At 35.3% G+C, this 26,593-nt stretch overlaps 1 protein-coding gene across 1 annotated transcript; it reads left to right on the top strand.

The window, feature by feature from the left end:
* Positions 1-232: 232 nt before the first annotated feature.
* Positions 233-23,309, top strand: chico (insulin receptor substrate 1 chico). Its single transcript, XM_090111688.1, has 14 exons — positions 233-1,229; positions 9,608-9,791; positions 12,126-12,251; positions 12,623-12,777; positions 14,072-14,179; positions 15,892-16,209; positions 16,906-17,007; positions 17,263-17,371; positions 17,949-18,101; positions 18,655-18,898; positions 19,298-19,574; positions 20,006-20,263; positions 20,730-20,864; positions 21,369-23,309. Exons 1-13 carry the CDS (start codon positions 863-865, stop codon positions 20,858-20,860), a joined length of 2,532 nt encoding a protein of 843 aa, XP_089967814.1. The 5' UTR covers positions 233-862; the 3' UTR covers positions 20,861-20,864; positions 21,369-23,309.
* The last annotated feature ends 3,284 nt before the right edge of the window (positions 23,310-26,593 follow it).

Raw genomic sequence — 26,593 nt, 5'->3', positions numbered from 1 at the left:
TAGTTCGATCCAACTTGAGAGATAGGATATTTAAACATGTAGGTACCACGGGCAAAGCTGGGGCGGACCACTAGTTAAATAATATGAATAGATATTGTTAAACAATATTTCTAGTTAGCTTCCGCAAATTTTATCGATTCTTCAAAAAAGATCTTTCCACAAAATATTATAGCAATAAATCTCTAGTACGCGTATCCAATTTATACGGCACTATTTTTCTCGTAATCGTCGTTCGAAAAATGACACGCAATAGCGACGAACCAATAAAAAACGACGCGCAAATACAAGAGCTTTGTAAATCAAGTGCAAAACATTCATCCATTTTTGTGTAATTTGATTCTAGTATTTACCAAGTTCGGACGGATTGTGTTTGTGCTGGAAAGCTCATAAAAGTGATTGTTTTGATTTCGTTCCAAGGCATGACTACGGCGTGACTTCCATGCCCTGCGTACCAACGGAAGGGCGTGCAGATTACGTTTACTATGAATGGTTTTATCTCTTTCTAAACTCGAGTATCTGTGAATGACCGAGTGTAATAGCGAGCGTACCAAATTATGGATTGAAAAGTGTTTGTTGTTTGTATTTTGATATTTGCACCGCATTGCTGCGAAGTAATTGCCGTTATCTCATTCGGAGATCGCTGTAGTTGAAAATAAGCAGTCATATGGCGCCAGTTGGACTAGACCGAACACGGATTAGTTACGCTGTTCGATTTGTCGAGCGCTTTACTATTTACGCACTATTGAAAAGAGATAGTACGTATTTTTAGTCGCGTCGACTACGACTAGTGACTTTCATCAGTGTTCGTAAACAACTTCAAGGTTATTCGTCATCGTGCCAGTGCTGATGCGGAGGTGCTGACATGGCTGCGATATCGGAAGGTGGCGCCATAGTGCGTCAAGGCCACCTTCGGAAGTTGAAGACGATGAAGAAAAAATATTTCGTGTTGCGTGCAGAAACCGCGGACAGTTCGGCCAGGCTGGAGTATTACGAGTCCGAGAAGAAGTTTCGTTCTGGCGCGCCACCACGCCGCGTGCTGCCCTTGAAGAGTTGCTACAACATAACCAGACGACTGGACTTGAAACAGAAGCATGTGATTGCATTGTTTACCCGAGAGGAACAGTTGTGTATAGTAGCGGAGAACGAGCAGGATCTACACAGCTGGTTAGCCGCAATCCTAAAGTTGTTTCGCAATGATGATGCTAGTGAAGAACTATTACACCCAATCCGTAAGTACTCCTTGTTTTTATGTAAACAAACTTATTTGTTTTGGTTCGTGATAATATTAACTAAATAGTTTACACTTACATTTGTTTGTGTCATAAAATAAACATTCCTGAATGAAAAGTTTTCTAATAAGAAAATAAACATTATTTAAAACATGCCAAGTAGTTAAGCTAGAAACTTAAACATTATATTAAGTAGGTATTCAAAGTTACAAAACAGTTCAACTGTAGGTTTTTAATTTTCTCATTAACGCCTACAAATGATAAATTCAATCTATTCTTATCTCTAATATCATATACAAAAAAGCAATTCAGTTCTTTTTAATGAATGAAAAGGGAAAAGGAAATTAAAAGAAAGCAAATGAAAAAGTAATTGATTTTTTAAAGTAATTTATTTAAAAAAAATTTGTATGCATTTGTATTAGCTAGAAAATAGATAATATAATGCTTCAAATGTTTGCCTTTTTCATGTAATACCATAAATAAGTTTATAATATTACTAGCGGTCCGCCCCGGCTTCGCCCGTGGTACATATGAAAAATAGATGTTTGCCGATTCTCAGACTTACCCGATATGCACAGAAAATTTCATGAGAATCGGTCCACCCGTTTCGGAGGAGTATGCAGACTAACATTGTGACACGAGAATTTTATATATAAGTAAGATAATTTAATATTATCAAATACCAAACATTCCTACATAAATTTGCTTTAAAATAAATAAGGAAAACTTTAAAATAGTGCTGCATATTTAGACAAATAGTTTTTGGTTACATTTCTTACTTGGTAAACCATTATTTTAAAGGTTTTTCCCATACAAAAAAAAAATTCAGGTGTCACATGTCACACCCAATTGGAATGAAGTTCTGAAATAAGTATTATAAGAGGTATAATTTCATTAAATAATAATATTTAGTCTTAAATGATAAATAAAATAAGTGTAGAAATGCTAATACGTAAATATAATTAAAGTTGTGAAGATTTTTCGTGACACTAGTCTAGGCCCCTTAGCCAGCATACCACACGATAAGGAATACCTTTCCAAAAAAATTTGTTTCTAAGTATTTTGAATTTTAAATACCTGGCCTATTTTATAACAATTATTAGTTAACTCATAATTTTCAATATGAAATAAGTTGAGATGAAATGGTTATGTCTAAATATGAAAAATATCTAAAATGTTTGCATTATTCTCTGAGTATCAAACTCTGAAACAGTCACTTGTTGATTTATAACAATACTAGCTTTCCACCCGCAGCTTCGCCCGCGCAGTCAAAGAAAAACCCGCATAGTTCCCGTTCCCGTGGGATTTCCGGGATAAAACCTATCCTATTTCCCGGGATAAAAAGTAGCCTATGTCCTTTCTCGGGTATCAAAATATCTCTATACCAAATTTCATGCAAATTGGTTCAGTAGTTAAGGCGTGATTGAGTAACAGACAGACAGACAGAGTTACTTTCGCATTTATAATATTATAGTATGGATAATAGGTATATAGAGTAAACTTATTAAAGTCAAACTTTTATTACTTCGTCTCAAACTTTTTGGTCTGTGTAGCGCATGTCGCGTGACGGTCGGCTGCCGAGAAGGTATAAAGCAGTGTTCGGAAAGTTTCACTTTTACCGTGGTTTCATAAAACCACACAACATTTTTTATTTTCTTATTATGTTAAAAGTTCATAATAAAACCTATAAAATATAATAAAACAATACACATATATACAATTACTGTACGCTAATGTTTAATAATTCATGAGCACAACATTAAACATAAAACATTTCATAACATGTTGCAAGAATTACACATAATTTCAAACAGTTTTCATTTATAATCAGTGTTAATGAACTTGAAGTGTTATATGGTCGGTCTACACATGTTAGATTGATTCACTCCCAAAAAATGAATAGCCATGTCGTTGACCTTACTATTGTGCTGTCACAACATGTAAACATGCTCTATGATCAATCAAATATAATTAATGGATTGCCACCAATAGATCAAATGGGTTACTTCTATGGAAATATTATATTATATTATAGTGAGCAGTAAAAGAATGTGGTAGGTATATAGTTTTCGCTTGTTTGATTTTGCGTGTCTTTACAGTTAGAATTACAACTTTGTTTTAAAGTATGTTTTATTAAGTAGGTACTTAATTCTATTCTAGGTGCATAAACATGTTTTTTAAAATGTGTTTTATATAGTGTGTTAATCATTTATAGCTTTATTTAAGTACATAACAGCAAAGGTTATAATTTCTCTACGTTAAAAATTAGAATTGGTATTTTGGTTCATAGTTTAGACCAATGTTACCTATAAATTTTATAATTATTGAAGTATTTGTGGCTTTAGTAACATTTATTATGTTCTTAGTTTAATTAATTAAAAGGTATCAAAAATTCAAAGAAAAATTATCATGATCCGATTCACAGTAGGTATTTTATGAATAAACATGGATGGAACATTTTAAAAGTTTTGTTTACTAGTAAAGATCTAATTATAATATTTGAATAAATCACATAAGGCAATAAAAATAATCCTGTTTTGTTTTTAATTGAATTTTAACTTATTTTTGTTACATTTTTAATAGTTTATATTAATTATGTCGTCAGAAGTTGTAAAAACTGTCTATTTTTGGCGCCAAAAATGTCAGTAGGTTCTCAACTTGTTGTGAACTTTTTTATTGACATAACTTCCTCAAAGTTGTGCCCAATAGAATTGTGTTAGTGTTAGTGTTTATTTATTTCTAGGTCATATTCTAGATATGTGCTCATGGAACACTAAGACGAAATGATAGCAATAAATTTACAACAACAACATTCCTTTACAATATAATAATTGATTACTTTGCAATATGTAAATAAACAAGTTTAATTGAAAATAACACGGGTCAATAGTTTATTGATTATTATTTGATATTATGTTATTATTTGACGTTGGCTTTGTTTATTTGTATTTACGTATTTGTCGTTATGAAATCCGTTGCCTTTGCAAATAAAGCAAATAGTTAGTGTATATTTAACATGTGTTGTTTGAAGTTATTTGTCTTGGGATCAAATTCAGATATCGCAAATTTTAGGGCCAGTTTCATCATTTGTTTATAAACAAATATCACTGATAGTGATGAAACTGTTTGAGATATTTTAAACATTTTATTTATTTTGCTTAGTGACAAAAAAAAATAAGCTTGAGAATGTATCTTGAAATTGTGTAACTGGGCCTAGTGTGTTAATGCATATTGCTGCGAGACAATAGATGTTTATTATAATTATTAGTTTGTTTGTTGATTAATTTTGATGTGTATTTTTATAATTATCACAATTTATAGAAATGCCAATTGGTTGTTGTCTATAACGTCAGTAAAGGCTGAACTAATTTAGGTGTAATGTGTGTCAGTATTGCCTCTAGGCAATTAAAAACCTTCAGTTAGTAGTGTATAGTACACTATACAATTATAAAATATGCAGTAGTCAATTCGTATCATCATCAATGAAGATATGTATGGTGATAGAGACGGTGTTGGAGAAAATTTTTATGAAAAATAATAACAATAAAGTGTAGGATTTAGTAATCTGTACCTTTGTTTAGTCATACGAAAAAATCATGAAAAAATAGTGTTTTTTGGAGAATGCTAGCAAATTATACTGGATGCGTCATGTTAAAAATAACTCTTTAATCTTCTTAAACTTAATATAATTGCGCGAAATACGACCAAAAATAAATATATAATAATATAGGTATATTATACTTATAGAATTGATTATAATGTCCGCATTGCCTAATATTTCCACGAATGTGGGAAAGGCCCGGCGATAAGTAATGATTTTAAATTAAGTTTGCCTTGGCTATTATTATCCTATGAGGCAGCTGTTTGTATAATATTATTGTTATAAAGTAGGGGTATTCCCCATACATAACTGACTCTTCACTCTTCAGTTTATAGCGGTTGTATTGTTGTGACGTAATGGAAGGATAAGGCAAACATTTAGCGTTGGATAGAGTTAAAAATTTAGTCAGACTTTAGGTAAATAACTTTATGTCGATTATCTTCATATAACAATTTGGGTTACGAAGTTTAAGCTACTGAGCCAATTTGAATAAAACTTCAGTTTCGTAGGCTGAAGAAAAGCTATGAGATAGCTATGCGATATTATTACAATAGATTTAACAATTCCGATAATATTGTTGTTTGAAGTTAAAAATAATTTTCTTAGTTAACTATAATAGGCATTTTATACCTAAATAACAAAATGATAATGATAAAATTAACTAAGCAATATCCCTAGATAATAATAATAAAAAATACAACACTATGAAGTAGGTATGTACTGAATAAAACAAAACGCCTGACCTTCATTATCCTCTTAATGAAAAATAGAACTAAACCTCTTAAACAATCTAGTATCAAAGTTATTTAATCCAATTACACAATAGCGACTTTCCTTATTATTTCGCTTTATTTACACTGGACTAGATCAGATTACATTTCTAAAGATATCACAATTCACAGCGCATTTCGCGTTTTCCTTATCAATTAATTAATTGTTAATATTTATCATTTTACTTCCTCTCGAGGAAACTCGAAATTAATAAAATGTACGCAATTACTTTGGAAATAGATACCTTTAAAGTGATATTTAAATTAATAAATTTATCATTTCATTTATACATAAACTTAAGTATTCTAAACAAAGTCACAATACAAAAACGAAATATTATACTAAAAATACACAATTAAGACGATAAGAAGTATATATTTGGTTAATAAAGTCGCATGCGTGGAACCTATTAAGGACGCATATACAAATTGACGCGCATCAATTTTACGTTTTGAGTCTTACTACTACACGTGCACGGCTCACACACACAGCGAAATGCGAGAAACGACGAAATTATGACTAAACTGACACGACTTGATAATTGAACTTATTTTTATTGCCATGTTTTTTTTTTTAATTTACTTTGATTTGTTTGTAACGTTGAATGGTCACAAAAGTAGATACCATTTACCTAATTTCATTGGACAGTGATTGATTGGTAAACAAGTACTTGCCAAAGTGTACTTCGAAGACGGCTACTGGAACTAATAGATGATTAGAGCTACGTGTACCAAGTTTGGGCTCATTTTGTTAGTTATGTTGAGACCTTACCTCCGGACTTGATGGAGTGACCTGAAGGTGTACTTCGAAGACGGCTACTGGAACTAATAGACGAGTAGAGCTAGGTATGCCGAGTTTGGGCTCGTTTTGTTAGTTACGTTGAGACCTTACCTCCGGACTTGATGGAGTGACCTGAAGGTGTACTTCGAAGACGGCTACTGGAACTAATAGACGAGTAGAGCTAGGTATGCCGAGTTTGGGCTCGTTTTGTTAGTTATGTTGAGACCTTACCTCCAGACTTGATGGAGTGACCTGAAGGTGTACTTCGAAGACAGCTACTGGAACTAATAAACGATTAGAGCTAGGTATGCCGAGTTTGGGCTCGTTTTGTTAGTTATGTTTAGACCTTACCTTCGGACTTGATGGAGTGACCTGAAGGTGTACTTCGAAGACGGCTACTGGAACTACAGGAACTACACCTGCAGGTCACTCCATCAAGTCTGGAGGTAAGGTCTCAACATAACTAACAAAATGAGCCTAAACTCGGCATACCTAGCTCTACTCGTCTGTTAGTTTCAGTAGCCGTCTTCGAAGTACACCTTCAGGTCACTCCATCAAGTCCGGAGGTAAGGTCTCAACGTAACTAACAAAACGAGCCCAAACTCGGCATACCTAGCTCTACTCGTCTATTAGTTCCAGTAGCCGTCTTCGAAGTACACCTTCAGGTCACTCCATCAAGTCCGGAGGTAAGGTCTCAACGTAACTAACAAAACGAGCCCAAACTCGGCATACTTAGCTCTACTCGTCTATTAGTTCCAGTAGCCGTCTTCGAAGTACACCTTCAGGTCACTCCATCAAGTCCGGAGGTAAGGTCTCAACGTAACTAACAAAACGAGCCCAAACTCGGCATACCTAGCTCTACTCGTCTATTAGTTCCAGTAGCCGTCTTCGAAGTACACCTTCAGGTCACTCCATCAAGTCCGGAGGTAAGGTCTCAACGTAACTAACAAAACGAGCCCAAACTCGGCATACCTAGCTCTACTCGTCTATTAGTTCCAGTAGCCGTCTTCGAAGTACACCTTCAGGTCACTCCATCAAGTCCGGAGGTAAGGTCTCAACATAACTAACAAAACGAGCCCAAACTCGGCATACCTAGCTCTACTCGTCTATTAGTTCCAGTAGCCGTCTTCGAAGTACACCTTCAGGTCACTCCATCAAGTCCGAAGGTAAGGTCTCAACATAACTAACAAAACGAGCCCAAACTCGGCATACCTAGCTCTAATCGTTTATTAGTTCCAGTAGCTGTCTTCGAAGTACACCTTCAGGTCACTCCATCAAGTCCGGAGGTAAGGTCTCAACTCTCAACATAACTAACAAAACGAGCCCAAACTCGGCATACCTAGCTCTAATCGTTTATTAGTTCCAGTAGCAGTCTTCGAAGTACACGTTCAGGTCACTCCATCAAGTCAGAAACTAAATATGAAATTTATAATCCCATAAGTATAAAATCTATAAATAAAATAAATGCGTGAAGGATCAAGTTTATTAGGTGAAATATTTTGTATTCGTACAGTGATCTTTTCGTAAACGAGGAGCTGCTTACAAGCGTCACAGTGTCTACTCACAACGGCGGCTGAGCGCAGACTAAATTACTAAAATATTTCATTACAAATTGTGTTGCAATAATTCAAGGTAGTGACAAATAAAATAACCCTTATTTCAATGCAATAAGTATCACGCGTTACAGCTAAATATGTGAAAAAATAAGATTTGATTTTAATTTTTTTCTCAGCCTATTTGTAACATTTTGATAGTTTTATCTAGTACCTTTTTGAGTTAGACATGTCTACTTACTTAAAATATTTTTAAATAAATCAATTTGTTTTATTAAATACAAGAAAAATGTTCGTTTATTCAGCACGATATTGTCAATTTTGGGTGAAGAGGCAACGGAAATTATTTTTTTCAATATTATAAACCAAAATTTTCGACTTAAAATATAGTACCATTTAAAGATTAAGGAGTAATCTATTTATGGTAATTATTAGTTAAATTTGGTTTTGTACTATTTCGCCGCAAAATGCACCGAAAAACTGCGTATTTTTGTCAGATTCGTAAACGCGTCCTTAAGTAAGTGGGTGCGATTTCCACGTGTCACACCTAAAATTAGAATATAATTTAGGGATAATAAAGGGTGATTTTTTTGCTGGTTTCTTTTTGGCAATACTGTTTTTGATAGATCACGCGTGAATCGTGTCTTGAGTCTTTATAAAACTTGTTCAGTTTGGTCCATAATTTAAGCATGAATCGACTTACGAACGAACAACGCTTGCAAATTATTGAATTTTACTATCAAAATGCATGCTCGGTTAAGAGAGTGTGAAGTCGGTTAAGAAGTGCGCGATGCACTTCTTCGATTGGCGATATTTTTTTTGCCCAAAATGGAAGAATTGGACATGCCTCACATGTGGTTTCAAAAAGACGGTGCCACATGACACACGGCACGCGAAACAATAGCCCAATTGAGAGCCGTCTTCGGCGAACAGTTTATCTCACGTTTTGGGCCCGTCGATTGGCCGCCTAGATCGTGTGATCTAACGCCTTTGGACTATTTCTTATGCCTACAGGGATAAACCAGCAACGATTGACGCACTGGGAGCCAATATTGAAGTATTTATTCGTGATATACCGGCCGATATGTTGTAGAGAGTGTGCCGAAATTGGGCCTTGTGAATGGGCCATCTAAACCGGAGCCACGGCCAGCATTTGCATGAAATCATCTTCAAACATTAAATTATATTGATCGTTCTATCGATTCCATTATAGATTACAACAAATTTTTCAAATTTTTTGTGTTTTTATATGAAAATCAAATCCTAACCTCTTAAAAAATCACCCGTTATAATATGTGCATGTGAAAGCAAGACAACAAAACTAATGCCAAGGTGCGTATCTGTTTAGTCTGATTGAACATCACGCAAAACTATACCGAAATTTATAATAAAAATTGCATTACATATTTACATGCTATAAAAATAAAATAAAAAATATGATGAATTTATTCGGAATCGATATGATAAGAACGAGAAGATATCTCTACAGAAAAATCGGAGAATAATAATTTCTGGATATGATGAAACAGCGTAAACAAAATAATAGGTTTTTTGATAATATATTTTTAGATTTCAGTACTCATGTATTGCTATAAATACTTTTTATACACATAATTTAAATAGGTGTATAAGCTCCAAATATAGAAGCGTTTATTTCATAAAATCCTTTACAGAGCACGTGTGGCAAGTAAACGTGCAGAAGAAAGGTTTGGGCGCGTCCAAAAACATTCAGGGGCTTTACAACCTGTGCCTCACGGACAAGACGCTGACACTCGTCAAGATCAAGAGCCAGAACAACATTATCAGTGATCTGGGCATTCCCGAGAGGGTGGAGTACTCGCTGAAGAATATCAGGAGGTAGGTTTAGCATGATTTGTCTTTGGCCTGTATTCATGGATGATTTGCGGCCAGAACTAAAAGGGTAATGCATGTAGGATTGCGTTCTGCACATTGTGAGATTTCCGTAATTCCTATTCTCTTTCTTTCCTTAAACGATCAGGATTCTGACATTTCCTTTTAGTATATTTTGAATTCGTCATTTAGATTTGTTGTGAAATCACTTATCACTTATCATTTTTGTGGAAATACTATGACAAACAAAATAACCTTTTCTTGGAATTTGCAACAAGGTATAGCTCTATTTTTTAACAATGGTGATTATTGTGTTGTTGTTATTGATGTTTCATACATAAGTTAAACAATAACAGAATAAAGCTACACGTGTATTTCGCTTTTTCCAGCAACTGCTATTTTATTTATCTAGTTCAATGTCTGTGTCAGATTTACGAATGGAAAAACAAAAAATATTTTAACGTACATAAGTGGTGCCTTCTCAGAATTTCAATACAACTTTGTTCCGTTATCCTTACGAATTGATGATAAAATTTGAAAGCTTGGAAAACCCTTATTTATATAGCATTTCTCATGATTAGTTGATGGATTGTAAACGCATATGGTGCGATATTTTCTTAATTGAGGAAATCCTGCAGATTCAGATTACCTAGTGGATGTAAAAGATTATAGGTAGATTCGGATACCTACTAAAAATCCCACCTCTATATTAAGTTACGGCATTAGTGTTCCTGACCACACTCAACAGTGGCCAATCCCTATTCAAATATTCCCACCGTCTACTTACTCCATTGACCATTTATATTTTCGCTCGATGACATCAATACAATATACATATGTCATATTAACGATGTAGATATTTTTAGGAGTGATGGACGCGTATGCATTCAATAAAAATTGTCATAGGTCGATAGGTTCAAGAACTCTACAGTCGAATTTATAAAGTCTCGATATGCGCATGCGGTTTCAATGCTTGATCTATGAAAAAATATTTCAAACGTTTAACAGGCACTTGTTAGTTTTAACGACTATAGTATTTTTACACCTATATTTAACCAAATTATAATAAAACTCCGAAAACAAAAAAGATTGATTAAATGCATAAATGGGTCATTCATTTAAAGCTTATAATCTTAGAAGATTTATATGTGGAAACTTCCATTCTCGATGAAAAAAAACCTTAATTTGTAATTTCCATAGAAAGCAAAAATCAAAGGAATATCAATCTAGCTCTCTTGAATTCACGAAAACGGTTATCGTATAAGACTTGCAGAGTTCCACATTTGTAATATTGTTGCTTATAAATTGAAAGCTCAGTCGGTGAACAAAGCTCGGCGTTAATAGGGTTAGGGCTCTGCAAACTGTTTCATGTCATTCTAAAGATCGGGATTAATAGGGAAAATGAATGCATTTCTGTCTTGTGTTTACCTGTTTGTGCGAGATAATGTTTTATTTTTAACGTGTTTGTTTAGCGAACAGACATTTATTTTTCGAAAATGACTTCCTCGTCGACGGGTTTTTTTTACTCAGACTTGTAATTAACGCAGCGACTAGTAAACAATATAATTGGCACTGGAAGTAATGAATCATACTCCGATGCATTTATACATTAATAGAATCGTGTGTAAACATATTTTATTCATGCAATAATGTCGTAAAATACCATATTTTTAGACTCCGTTTAAGCCTTGAACTATAACAAATCTACTGTTATAAAATGTATTATGATAACAATACTACGCTGTAAACTATTTTTAGATTAATTCTAGGTAAAACCTTGCTTTATGACATAAAGATAATAGTAATAAAAAGCGCAAATGAAATGCTAAAAATATTCTTAGCCACAAATTATTAATTCCATATTTTTATCTGAGAATAGAATATATTAACATAACGTTACTTTAATGTTAAAAACGTTTACTGCAATTTGAGCGTATTGCTTAAAATATATTTTTGTGCAAATTAGAGATAGAGATTAGAGCTTAAGTTTTTAGGACCATCAAATCTACAAGAAAAAATACAGTTTATAACAGCAATAATTTTAATCTATTCAGATTTTTTTGGTTATTAATTTATTTACAAATGCCTCCAATGTATTTACTCGGTATAAAATAATGTCTGTCTCAATCAACGAGGTACATATAATATATAGCTTTTATGCTGCTGCTGGTGAGACGATAACCAAAATCCCTAAATATATTCGTAATACTAGAAAATAGTACCCACCTCAACGCTTCGCTTATGAGGCGTGCAATATAATAATAGTACAGATGTCCACGAAGCATGATACGTTTTAACCGTATGATTAACTTTGATTCACGATATGTTATAACTTTACAGGTGCGGTGATTCCGAGTGCTTTTTCTACATGGAGGTGGGTCGGCAGACAGCCACTGGGGCTGGGGAACTGTGGATGCACTCAGACGACTCCAACATTGCGCAGAGCATGCACTCCACTATATACCAGTTAGTTAACATTTGTGTAATGTACTTCGATATGCTAGTCGAGTTGTTAAATATTAGATGCGAAACATTTGACTAAGTTTCTTGAATTAAAAAATAATATTTGATAAACAAATATTTCTTATAGATTCATGGTGGTCAAATTGCAAATGCCACATGTTTGTTCGGAACGTGAAAAAGAAAATAATTTAAATTGCCAACTTATAATAAATAAATAAAAATCATGAGGGTATCTTCACAATGAAACTATCCGACTGTTTCGCATTGCTATGTTTCAGGATGAAACAAACTTCACTATGAAATCGTTTTTCTTTGGCATCAACGATAAATAGACAAACAATTTATGTATCACTAATAAATAATCGTTTTTCCAGCGCCATGAGGAACTGTGCGAAAGAGACGGAAAACGAAAAGGACCACATTGTAGTTCCGGGAAAAAGTTCACTTTTACTAGAGGGTTCGAACCCACTGCCCGCGAGGAGACAGACCTACTCCGATGGCAAAAGTGGAAGAGCTGGACTATACAATGGTATGCTTTGGGACATGTCTATTTACTTTGTCCGTATAATACGTCCCGGGGACATTTGTGTTCGTAAACATGATTGAAAAATCGTCTCTATTAACAAGAATACAAAGTTGATAATAAATTACATTGTAAAATAAGCTATACGTTATTCGTGTTGTAAAGGTCTTCTAATTTTCGTCTAGTCTCTCGTCATTTAACTCTTTGTTTGAACTCGGTCATAATTTTTTATAACAATTAATGAAAAAGTATTTTTCCAAAAACTTAATTCATCAATATTCAAATCATTATACCTAATCACGCATTCTACCAGTAGTTCTAGTTATCATGTAGTAGCACACATAGAAGTTTGCATTTTGAAGTAGTTAGTAGACAGTTTTGACTTTTAGTAGAATAGATTGCTTGCGAGTGTGACAATTTTTTTAACTGTAAAAAAATCACATAAAAAGTCATCATCTGGAAAAAGGTTAAAGAAGTTGTCATTTATGTAACTAACAATTTTGTTTACAAGTTATTTAGTATTCAGTTTTGTAAGGTAAGGTACATAATACACATATAATCCAGTGTAGGTAGCACATGAATAAGTTAAGTTTATGAGAAGTGACACGATATGTCTACAACCGAATTTTGTATATTCACAAATTTATTATTTTATATATGTTACTTGTTAATTGTAATACATAGGTAAATATTAAATATCACAATCTAATGGAATACGACGATTAAAATTCGATTTGAAATGTATGAATTGAACAAAATGATGAGAACTAAGAAAATAATGTTATATCCAGCAAGTTAAACCTTATTACAATTGTATTAGAATTCAATAATAAAGGATTACTCATACAAGAGCTCAGTTTTGAGAGCCAACAAGTATTTTTTAAACAATGACTATATTATATAATTAAAGTGTAACAAATGCAATTAAAAAGCCGTATTATGCTTGATAATCCAGAGGCTAGTTTACTTAAACTGTAAAAAAAAATGGTATAGAATATCACTCCAAGTGACTGGTATCTAAAACAGACTACACGAGATAAAACCCTATATAGTTTGTTAAAAAAGGGCATAGCAGTATGGTGGTTCATTGAGTTGTTACAACAAAGTGCATAACAGTATGGTGGTTCATTAACCCATTGAGCCCCGAACGGCCCGATCGGTCCACGAACAATAAATTTTCTATTGTGTCTGTGATTCCGGGGCCTGAGTTATTAAGTACTGCGTATAAAATGACCTGTCAAAAAAAGACAGCTAGCGTGTAAGCGTAGTGAACATATCGTGTCATGTGGCGCGTTTGCAGACAAGGGCCTGTGCGTGGGCGCGTGCATACGGCAGTGCGTGTGCGCGTCCGCGGCGCACTCCATCGACGACTCGGCCGCGCTCGCCCCCGCGCTCGCGCTCGCCAACGGTACGCACCACGCCCCCTTGTTGGCTTTGTGTGCTCGGATCTGTGCTCTTTGTGTTTATGGTAGCCTGGTACTTGGGGGCTAGGCTTTTTAGGGGGCAGTGCTCCGCTCTGTGCTCTTTTTGTTTATGGCAGCCTGGTACTTGACTTCTTGTCTCGTGTGCTAGTTATTTGATTGTATGTGTGGTAAAATAAATTAAATAAATAAATTTTTATTAATAAAAAAAAAAATTAATCACACATTTGTGTGATTTTTTTATTTGCCTCAAGTTTCGTTACAATTTTCTAACATTATTGTGTAGTAAAATGTAGTCTTAAAATTTAACAACTACATATTATATGTTATGAAATGAATAAATATTACAATAATATACTTTTTAAATGTTACAAACTACAGAACAACGAATGACAAAACATATTTCAGTATCCATATAAATTTTTATTCAACCACACAAGCACATCATCCGAGCACACAAAACGTTTCATTCACCCATCGGTCCATCGCGCAGAGAATGGCTCGGCTTCCCCATCGAATGTTGGCTGTATAACTCATTCATAACAGTTCATCGTTCATCTCGTTCGTTCATTCAGCTTGGTATCAGTCACGTCTGCAGAGAATGGAAATCATCGCTGTAACACATGTCATTTCTATAACCATTCATCATTCAGTCGTTCAGCAGTTCTATGGGATTTGTTAACATTTAATCGGATGATCGTAAAAAATATCGAGACTACTACTATGCTTTTAGTTTCATTAAATGTGGTGTTTTTCAATCGCAAAGTTTTGTGGCAATAACTCTGAATATCATTATGTGAAAATGGATTATCATTCTCATTTAGAAGGAGGTTCGACTAAGCTAAGTACTTAGGTTGTGGAATGAAAACAATAACAAATATATGATTTCTAGCATGTTCTATGTAAGAAGATGGCGTTGGATTTTTATAAATACTGGTGTTGCGTCGTTAACAGCTGTGATTGTAACATATTTGTGCATATGACCGCATTAAACTAATCAATCCTATTTATAAATCAAAAATAAAAATATAATAAAACATACGAAATTGAACATTTACTTATTTTAATAGATCCTACTTATGTGTATACTGTGTATATGTATTTATTATTAATTATAAGAACTTAAAAATTACGGCGAATTAATTATGTATGCGAAGTGAAAAACTGTTGTTAGATCCAGGTTTGTGAAGAACTTTTTATTGTGAAATTTATTGCGTTGTAAGAAGAATGATTATTGTGTGCATGGATCGGTGATGGTTTGGTCGCACCGACCTCTTGTAACGTCCTGTGTGATCATCATGAATTCGCTATTATACATACGAAGATATGGCATTGTATGAAAATATAACATGAAATTTGATTTCATACATTTATATCAGATTAGTATGATACTGAAAATTAGAAATGAATAAGAAATAATGTAGATACCATTTTTAAATACAAACTTGCTGTATCTTTGTGTCTGTATTATAATCACATACTTAGGGCCATGGTACTGTTTTTAACTTATTTTTTGTTATTTTAACTACCCGTAAAGGCACACAATTTTTACATCGTTAATAACATAGACACCCAATGCATCAATTGGGTTCGCTCGCGTCGACAGCTAGTACCATAGTCCGCTCACGAATAACAACCATCGCACCGGGTGACGCTTGGTGCCAATCGTTTACGTGTCGCTTCTCATTGTCTTCCGCAGCCGAAAACCAACCGCCGAATAACACACTAACGCCCGAAAAGCAGGAGCGGCCCGCGCGGCTCATAAAACACGCGCGCACGGCGTCGCTGCCCGCGGGCTGCTCGTACGCGGAGCCGCTGCGCATAGTGCACGAGCGCACGCGCTCGGCGCCGCTCACGGGCGACGAGCTGGAGCGCGCCATCCTCGAGAAAGCGCTCGCGGCGCCCGCGCGGCCCGAGCGGCCCGAGCGGCCCGAGCGGCCCGACAAGCGCGGCCCCTGGAGCCGCCGCGCCAGCACGGGCGCGCGCCTCGCCAAGCTCTCGCCCGCGCATACCAAGAGTATGTATCCGCTTCGACTAACGACATCGCATCGCCACTAACACGGCTCACTCCACACCGTCACAGTCGGGAGGCGCTGGACGGTCCTTTTGTTTGTCGTTTTCCAGTTGTTTATCGACAGTTTGTTTGCGGACGCTTGGAATGTGCTGCATGTGTCTTGGTTTTGCCTTTTTCGTTTTGTTAGTCCTGTATGTCGTCTTTATGCTTTGTTTTCGCAAATTTTTGGTTATGCTATGTTATTATATTTTACTCCTTGATTATTATTTATTATTTTATTATTTAGGTATATATACGAAGTAGACAATTGCAATAAAATTCAACGGCTATGCTTCCTGTCCCTTTAATATAAATATATATATATATTTAATACAAATATAACTAAAATGTAAAATTTTCGCCGTATTGGTAACTAAATAATTCTTGATAAATAGAACATATTAAATAGCGCTTAATTGAAAATTTGTATATTCTTAAATATAGTACTAGCTTTTTTGCATGTGCCTTTAAACAGAAAATGTGTAAGTATTATAATTATAAGAAAAATAACATTTTCTCACTCCAATTTATTTATCTTATCTACATTTAAAACAGGAAGCATTGTTATAAAAAAATATCAAACAAAAAAATACAAATCTTTCCGCGTAAAACGGAACGCATCAAACCCGTCAGCCAATCACAGCAGCGCATTGTTCGCAGACGTGAGCACGCTGCGCAACCGCTGCGAGACGATGCCGTCGCGCGCCTGCTCGTCCTTCGAGTCGGATAGAGCACCACCAAGGCACGCTGATGTTGTTGACGGTACGTAGATATATTCAAAAGAAAAACAAAAAAAATATTCAGGCTCTATGATTTTAAGTATAATTTTCTATGTTGTAAGTTATTAATTTAATCGTGTGTGAATAATTCATGTAGTGTTTATTTTTCAGCTAATCTTAAAAGAATTTAAAATGTGTCAAATTAAGCAACTATTAATTATATTTCTTTGGGGTCGAAATGTTTTATTAGCAACACGCTACAAGCTATTAAATTCTGTATGGTCTTTCCCATAACTAGGATTGGCTTCATCACGAGACGATATCGACTCATTATCAGAATGGTACAGAACGCCGCGAATACCTGAAGAACCAGACTGTTGTGACATTTTGCCAAGAGATTTTATGAGGTAAGTTATAGAATTAAAGTCATTTTTTTTTTCAGATTTTATTGTTAATAATCATTTTTCAAAATAATTATACAAACCGATAAAACGTCGTGTCTTTCAATTTATGATTTTATTTCGATATTTTAATTTCTTTAACGCAATAGCGTATAGGTTTAGTTTTTGTAAAATGCGTGGTGGACTATTTTAACGTGATAACGTTTTTAAAATCGTTTTAGTCGGGTGACATGTTCAGAAACTTGTGTCACACCAAAACCTCACGAGCGCGATCGCAGGTATAACGAGAGAGAGACGGACCGATCTCCCGTCTCATCTCGAACGCTGCCACCAATAAGACGTTATCACGTAAACATCTCGATCGTAAACCTACTTTACAAACAACCAATTTTTTTATTTAGTTAATCATTCCTATAGTTGTTTTTGTTTTCAAAAGCAAAATTTATGATTGGATTATATTATTTAAATGCCTAGTTTAATACAAAATTGGATGATACGATGCGTTGAGTTTACTAAGTTTCTTTATTAAAGCGTTTTCATGTGCTCTTTATGAATGTAATAATGATTTGCCCCATGTGTGCAGCATGCGCACGGGCTCGGTGGCGCACTCCCGCACGTCGTCGCTGGGCGTGGAGGAGGGCGGGGAGGCGGACGGCTACCTGCCCATGGCGCCCGCGCACCCCTCCTCCTCCTCCTCCGTCTGCAGCGGCACGCCCTCCACCGACCCGCGCTTCAGGTAACTGACTGCTATTGTTTGGGGGAAATGCGTTTGTTGATCATTTTATGCAATCGATTGGGAAAAAAATTAGTGATAAATCGTTTCCTCCTCCATCTGCAGCGGCACGCCCTCCACCGACCCGCGCTTCAGGTAACCTTGTGATACTGCTTGGGGGAAATGCGGGTTTAAGTTCGTTTGTTGATTAGTTTATGCAATCGATTGGGAATAAAATTAGTGAAAATTTAAATTGTAATTGTTTGAAAACAGCGATACTTTTCTGTTTCTTTACAAAGTACTGTTAAATATAATACATATCCATTATCCATATACTGTATGATAGTAAAACTTAAACATATTGTGAGTGCAATGGACATCACTACTTCCTGTACTTGAAAGATTCGATTTTTGATCCTTCGAGCTGGATTACGTTCGACAAAATGGTCCTTCGAGCCGGATTCACACTAACGCACACCTCTCGTATCCCCGAATCCATTTTCGCTGAAAAGTGTTCGATTAATAATATAATCGATTTTTAAATCAGTTTAAAACGTTTTCTATACGTCCTCCACAGTGAGTACCAACTCGAACCCGCCACCTCCCACATAGCGGAGGAGCGGTCGACCCGCGCGTACAGCGTGGGCTCGCGACCGGCCCGCGAGCGGTGCGAGCCGGCGCGGCTGCGCGCGTACAGTGCGGGCGCGCGCCGCCGCCCCGCACTGCACACGCATGCGCACGCGCACCCGCCGCACCCGCACAGAGCGTCGACGGATGACCTCATGGAGATCGACTTCTCGGCCAACTCGCCTCAGACCAAGGTATATTAGCTATATACAATCATTTTGCGCAGACAATACGGTACATATTATAGAACACAATCATATTTTAGTATTTTCTATTTTTGTACATAATTATAGTATATGTTTGTGTGGATTAAGTATAATATAGTAATATTATTTAGAAGCTAAATATAGTAATATTTAGCTACTAATATAGTAATATTTAGCTACTAATAACATGAAACAAATACTGAAAATACGTTTATATAGATTATATATCAGTCATTTTATCGTTAAAAGTTAATAGAATCAATATTGAATTCACTCATAATTTATATGTGCACAAAATCAAAATCGATAATTACATTACATAAAAAAATACACTATATCATTTTTGATTAATGTAACTAACTTAATATGACGTATTCGTTTTCACAGGTGATAGTAGCGCGCACGCCGCCCACCACGGGCTTCTCCGAAACACCTAAATCGAAACCAAACATCGACGAATACGTAGACATGTCACCGCGCAACGCGGGCTACGTGGAGATGAGGCCGGGGGAACCGCCCTCCCCCGCACCCCTCGCCTCCACCCCCGCAACCCCCGCGCCTGACGGTTATGTGGAGATGAGCTACGGGAGGAATAACAGGGTGCCGACAAGGCCAATAGCCATTACGAATCCGCGCCCACCGCCTGCTGTGTCATCGTCGCCTGGTACTTTTGTTTATTAATTATTATTTTTGTTTGTTAATATTGCTATAAAAATCTAGTCTAGATATTTTTTTTCTAGATTCTAGACTTGTATATCTATCTCTATATAAAATTTTACACCTCCACTTAATTACTTTTCGGTGCAAAATTAAGTGTCTATAGTGACTGCATAATATTATGCATAAGTGTCTAGAGTGATATCATACTTGTTGAATTTAGAAAGAAAGAAAAGAAAGAAAGAAAGAAACATTTATTTATCAGAGACAGCACAACACACACACATACATAAACATAAAACACAAAACCGTACAAGTTAAAATTCTTTCAATTAAATTCGTTCAATTTACTTCTCTTATTGAGCAGTTGATGTATACTACCGTCAAAATTGAAACATAATCCTAATATAAATTAAAATGTTTACTTCTAAATTGCAGAAATCCGTCGAATACGCGAACCTCGCACGCCGCACGGCTCGCAAACGATCTTCCCATTCTCGCCCGACTCCCCCGCGTCCCCCCCCGAGCTGGACGAGAGCCACGCGCTCAGCACCGTGCGCGAGATCTCGGAGGAGGGGAGGAGGAGCCCCGAGAGGGAACCGGGCCGTTGCGAGGTGTCCTCCTCGCCGCAGTACGTGACGCTGGCCAGGCCGGACAACTTGAACAATAATAAGACTGCCAGACTTGATGAGCATAGGGGTGAGTTTTTTTTTTGATAAGCACTATTGTTGGTATAAATTTTGCTGTGTTATTTATAATTTTTTTTCGGTGGTATTGTGTTTTATGTTCTTTTGATTAATTGTAAAAAAAATTGTTTTAATTTTTTTTTGGTAATTAATAATTTTGGTCATTCGAGTATTTGTAGGGGTATTTTGAATTTTTATATTATCAACAGTCATTTATTAACAACATTACATCGAATTTAATCAGTGCGAAATACACTAATTGTACAGCTAGTATTGTATAGCTTGAATTCTATCACATTGCTATTCCCGATGATATCCACCCTGTATATTGTTAGTAATATCTTATTACATGCGCTCTCTTGCAGAGTCGTCGAGCACGTGTTCGACGGTGGTGGGGTCGGGGTCGAGCGGGTCGGGCGGCGGGTCGGGCGGCGGGCCGGGCGGGCCGGGCGGCGGGCCGGGCGGGCCGGGCGGCGGGCCGGGCGGGCGGCTGCACTACGCCGCGCTGGACCTGGAGCCGCGCACGCCGCCCGCCGCGCTGCCGCACCGCCTCTACACGCAGATCGACTTCCGCCGCAGCGAGAAGTTCGCCGCCGACGCGCTCTAGCCAGGTGCGCTCTACATGTACTAAACTCTACTACAAAGTGGGGGGAGATCGGCTCTAGCATGGTGCACTGCCACTATATACGACACATAGAGTCTAAAACATTAAGAGAGGGAGGTTGCGGATCTAGCCAGGTGCGCGCTCTACCGCTCTACAATAGACTCTACAACGATAGAGGGGGGACAGCGGTTCGGGCCAGGTACGCCCGCCGCTCTACATGCAGTTGACTCTACCACAATAAAGGGGGGATAAAGCAGCTCTACCGTCGCCGCTCTACATACAATAGAGCTTATGACAAAAATGTAGACCAGCTCTACCCAGTACGTGACTAGGGATAATACACCCGTATAAACGAGCATACGTAAGTACATCGACAGCTAACAATAACTTACTGAGACCACCGAAATACAAGCTGGATTATAAGTGATTCCAACTAAGGATAATACGACTAGAATTGAAGTAGAAGTGTCATGTAATATATTTTAAATAATAATTAAATTTTCTATTCCAGATGTGGCCAGTGCTAGGGAATTTAAAGTACGAAGCACGCACGCTACCGCCCACCGGACGCTTCCCGCTCGCCGCGTGTGTACCGCAGTTATACCGCGAGTATACACCGTATACACCGGGTATACGCCGCGTATACACCGCGTATACTTAGTATACAAGAGTGAGTGACGCTTATGTACAAAGTTTCGGTCTTGAAGGACGCGACGGCGAACTATCGAACGTTCATTCGATTTGTGACACGGGAAAGTTTCAAAACTGTCATGTCAGTTACAATTACATTTATAACAGTTTGACTGTCGAGTCAATACCGTATTTTTGTTCACTGTCATCGCCGCATATCGTCTGATTAAATAAGGCTGTTCGAATAGCTCAACGTGAGATAAAACTATAGCTTACTTTCCTATGTTATGAATGAAATTGTATAATATGTATAATCGTTGCGGTTCATGTCCCATATAATTATACAAGTGTAAATTGTGCATCACAATGTATACAGGATTGTGAAGTCGAGATATTTTCATAGGCTATTGTGAGACAATAGTTTGTACTGCCAATGTGTGACAGAATCCGTGGCTTGAGCGGTCTTTTGATATTATTAAAATATATATTATTAATATTATATACAAAACGAAATTTTGTTCGACACGACGCCAATTATTTTTGTTTACGGCAAACATTTTTTTTTTTCATTTCGCTTCTGTTGATTGTTACTGTTTATTTTCTGTTTTCTATTGTACTGTTAAGTTTCTTTTGTCAGATTACTTTCGTATTCATAAGCAATATTTTAAAATCGATGTATTTGAAGAATCTTATTGAAAAAATATTTGATTGAAAAGCAACTCCTTGCTCTTGTAAATAGAGATCATACAAATTAACCGATTACCGATTTACTATTTTATGAAATATTTGACGAATATAATGTTAAAGCAAATTAAAATAATTAGCAAAGAGTAGATCAATGAAATGTTTTTGAATAAAATCGACTTTAAGTATATATGAATACGGTGTTAAATTTGTTGACATAGTTATCCCGTTACACCCACGTCGCTTGCTTCCGACGTAGCAATACGTTGTTATAAATAAATAAATATACACTTGTATTATACTCGTAGCAAGGAAAGGGAGACAAAATCATGCCATCTCTCTCTAAGCACAGATTAAATACACGGGACGGCATCATTTTGAACTATATTTATCTCGATTTACATGTTGTACGTCGCGTTTGTTATATATTTGTAAAAAGATTATTATATACTAAATTCACCCGTATTTGCTTTCATGGTGTTTATACAATTTAGCTACTTCTATATTATGTATTTATTCTTCGATTTTATATCAAAAATATTCTTAGTGGGGATCGTTTTCTCTTAGCCAATAACGCGCTTCCAAGATGTAGGATTTTTATTAAATAATAATAATAAAATTAGTAAAAAAAAATATTTTTCGTAATACATAGTATAGCTCGGCCAGAATCGAAGGCATGTTAGAATAATTCCATGTTAAACAAATCTGTTTGAAATAGAAAAAATATATTTAATAGTTGAAATTCGCGTGACGTGTATAGTCGTCGTTAAAAATATGATTAAAATCAATGATTAATCGAATATAAACAATCAAATACATAACAAGATATCGTCAGAGATTCTGGTCGATCTATAAAAATTCTCATTTTCAATATTTTTGATATGAAATTTTTAAATGTTGTATCGCGATTAAATTAGCTCGGTTCAAATATTGGTGAGGGTTGTTACGATATTCAAAATATAAATATAAAAAGTACATTATATAGTAAATAAATAAAAAATAATAAAAAAAAATATTGACTGCAAGATACAATACGATAAAGTTCAAGAATTTTATATCAAAAAATACGGAACAGACCATTTGAAAAAAAAGTATAAGTAATTTATATGAAATATTATTTATACGGTTCCAATTTATATCCCAGTGTACGCAACACAAATTAATTTAAACAAACACGTTCAAATAGAGAATTAATTTCCCTTCCTAGTTCAAATAGAGAGTATTAATTTCCCTATATTTATGTATTACAAATTGTAAAAGTATTGTATGTTGCAGTCAGCAAAGCCGCGGTTGTGAGTGAGGCCTAAATAAGTACCCACAGTTACGCCCCTACTACCTATTGTGTTCGAGTTAGGGTACACTGCAATACCATTCACTTCTACAGTTTACTGCTCTTCATTTATATTCTAAATCTATCAAAAATATTCATATTTTCTCCAAAAAATTCTTTGACAATGAAATATTTTAAATTATACTGCACTGAAGAATGGTAGGTTTCATATGAATGAAAGCAGTCAACTAACCAATATAAAAATCCTGAGCTTGCCCTTTATATTTAAACATAGGCGTTTAAGTCATTAGCGATGTAATCTTACCTCAAAGATTTCTCGTACCACCTTGATTCAATTGTATAATTTAATTTGTGTATAATTTGTGTGTACGTTATATTTTACCACGATTAAGTTCGAAGTTCCTTTGCGAGCGTATGACGCGAGTTTTTATTGTATACGTTTAGTATTTTAATTATTTTTTTTTAATTACTAAACATTCTTTTGGTTATTCGCTTATCATCATTGAAAATAAAAACGAATGAGGAAATCCAATTGTTTCCTATTTTAAGCTTTATTCATTTAATTTAATTACTAATTTTGCAATTAATTTTAAATGTTTTTGGGTTAGACCCGATAGTTCGAATGTGATTTGAACGATAATTTTTCTTTATTAAGGAGGGTCATCACGAACGAATCGATCGCTGTTTCGATCACAGACAAGGTTCTTGTGTAGTATTTTATACTTTTTCGAGAAATGCCTTGATTTAAGCCAATATAACAAAATATGTAACATTTAATTACACTTAAATGTACTCTAAACCTTTTGCAAATTTGCCATGGTTTCATGGAATGCTCAAAGTAATGGTAGAGCTGAAAGCTACTATTAATTTTGGGCGCAAAAGTCAAATAATTCGAATAACAAGAATCCGGTTCGAAGGACCAGAACAAAAGTTACTAAGTACCCTCGCTTATCTGTATGGGTTAGTAAAGTAACAAATTTTTATAAAATGGCGGTCGATTCGCTCGCAGACAACCCGCATATAAAGAACAGGCTCAGGTATACGATAGTTTACGTAATTATGTGTTCAAAGCGAGACGAAACAGATTTCTTTTCATATTCAGATGTTACAACGTAGCGTAGGACTGGTTATGCGTTTATTGTAAGTTGTTGATATTTGCAAGTTTCATATACGGACGTCTGGTGTGCTGTTGACTCGGTTTTATACTCATTCGTATATATATTTCTCTTTTACACACGTTTAAAATTTTAAAAAATATACCGATTATTCAATAGAAATGTTTTATTTCAATACTTGATCTATTTACAAAATACTACAGTGCCGAAGATTTAGAAAAGTTCAGAATAAAAATTTATATTATACAAACTGTTATACACGTATGTTATACAGCATGCCAGACGTTAAATATTAATCAAATATACATATTGATATATAAAACTGACACTTAGTACTAACTGTAATTGAATAGATATAAAGTTTAGTGCAAATACATGTTTATCCGCATACTCGTCTGTCCGTATCGGGGCACAACTAGGTTATACTAGAACAATTCATTATTTTCATTCAATATTGTGTTTTATTTCTTTAAGAAATAGGTATAGTTTTAAATAACAAGATCGCTAGAGTATTGCTTACTTACAAGGAATGATTATTGAAAATTGAACTTTCATGTAAACAACAGAAGGTCCTTTATATATAATGAATTGATATTTGGGCTAGAATTAACCAAAATGTAAACCATATAAAGAAAAATGTAAAAAGCCTTGTCTATTAATTGGCCTTTGGCGTCTTGTTATTTTACACTACACTTTAAATTTTTTCTTAGAAATAGAAAAAAGTTAATCTTCAGTTTTCTGTTCATATAGTTTTTATTACGATACCGTTTGGCCTTACCGATACCGATCCGGTTTTAAATCCATTAGTTCAATCTTCGCATTCAAAAATAAAAAATTGTTAAAAAAATTGTTGAATTTGCACAAATTTTTCTTCAATTTAAAATTGTATTAATATATTTTAAGAAGATACCGAACTATTGGATTTGAACGATGTTTTATTTGACGGAGCTTAGAGTAAAGTAACAAATATATTGTGAACAACTAACAGTTGACATTCCGACAGAAGCAATTTGACTAGTCTCATGTGTTCAAATAACTTCCTATGAGAGCTGCCGAGTTTTGAGATTACTCAATAATCCCTGAGCAAAATTTATAGCTTTTTATACGATAGTAGTGTTTTGTGAAATTTATTTCTGGAATAGAATAGATAATCTTTCAAATGTTGAATGAGTTTCATTAATATACAAATTAATAAACTAAATACAAATGCATTTCTTATCCAACAAAACATCAAATATGTTGATGTTAAGATTAAAAAATGTTTTGAGTATATTTCTACTAGCAGATTATTTGCTTCAAAAGTCGGTAGCTCTTGCTGTAATATATTAGTTTTTCATATTATAAACGCTTCTGCCGCGCCCGAAATCAAAAGATAACGTAATGGGACCTGTATATTATTGCCTGACTGAGTTAACACCAAATTTTTATATAAAAAGTAATGTTATTTATTGAGCCCCTGAGCGGGGAGGCGTAATTTATAAATTATTTAATTCCCAATGTGGACCTTCTCCTGGTCGTTAAATTAGCTTTAATGGAAAATAAGGTTCTTATTTTGAGGTTAACTCGCATTTGCCCTTTAGATAAGACTGAACGAAGTAACTCAAAGTGTACAAATATGTAGATATTGCTGACGGCGACGCGTTGGAAGACGGCACGTGGCGTTTCAATCGAAGTACCCGCAATGTTTTCTCTTTCAGAATTTATCTAAAGGACAAACACACCGGAAACTGGTGTTGTATATTTTATAAAAAAAATAAAAAAAATTAGAGCCAAAAAAATGTTGATATTCGATATCCCAGTAAATAGTGTCAGGTGTTGGCGAATGTTTTGAACGGTATTTTAACTTAGTACAATTGGGCACAGCCGTTGTTTTTATATTAACATTATTATTGTATTCTTATTTAAGTCGCTCTCCCGAGCCTTGAGTGTTGAGCGGCCGGCCGACGTTGCGACTTTGTGAACACCAGTGACACTCGCATTCTGTTTACGTCCATATTTTTATAGCAAATACGTTCA

This window comes from Colias eurytheme, chromosome 17 (genome assembly GCF_061535395.1).
Source record: "Colias eurytheme isolate Ceu_HAF_F1 chromosome 17, ilColEury1 Martin Lab GWU primary, whole genome shotgun sequence".
Lineage (NCBI taxonomy): Eukaryota > Metazoa > Arthropoda > Insecta > Lepidoptera > Pieridae > Colias > Colias eurytheme.
Note: the sequence above shows the minus strand (reverse complement) of the source record. Positions and strands in the feature narration are given on the sequence as shown.

Excerpts from the sequence above, each read along its gene's own strand:
- chico (XM_090111688.1), top strand. The coding sequence starts at position 863 with ATGGCTGCGATATCGGAAGGTGGCGCCATAGTGCGTCAAGGCCACCTT. Across the intron at positions 14,180-15,891 it reads CGCGCTCGCGCTCGCCAACG|CCGAAAACCAACCGCCGAAT; the intron begins GTACGCACCACG and ends TGTCTTCCGCAG. Across the intron at positions 17,372-17,948 it reads TTGCCAAGAGATTTTATGAG|CATGCGCACGGGCTCGGTGG; the intron begins GTAAGTTATAGA and ends CCATGTGTGCAG.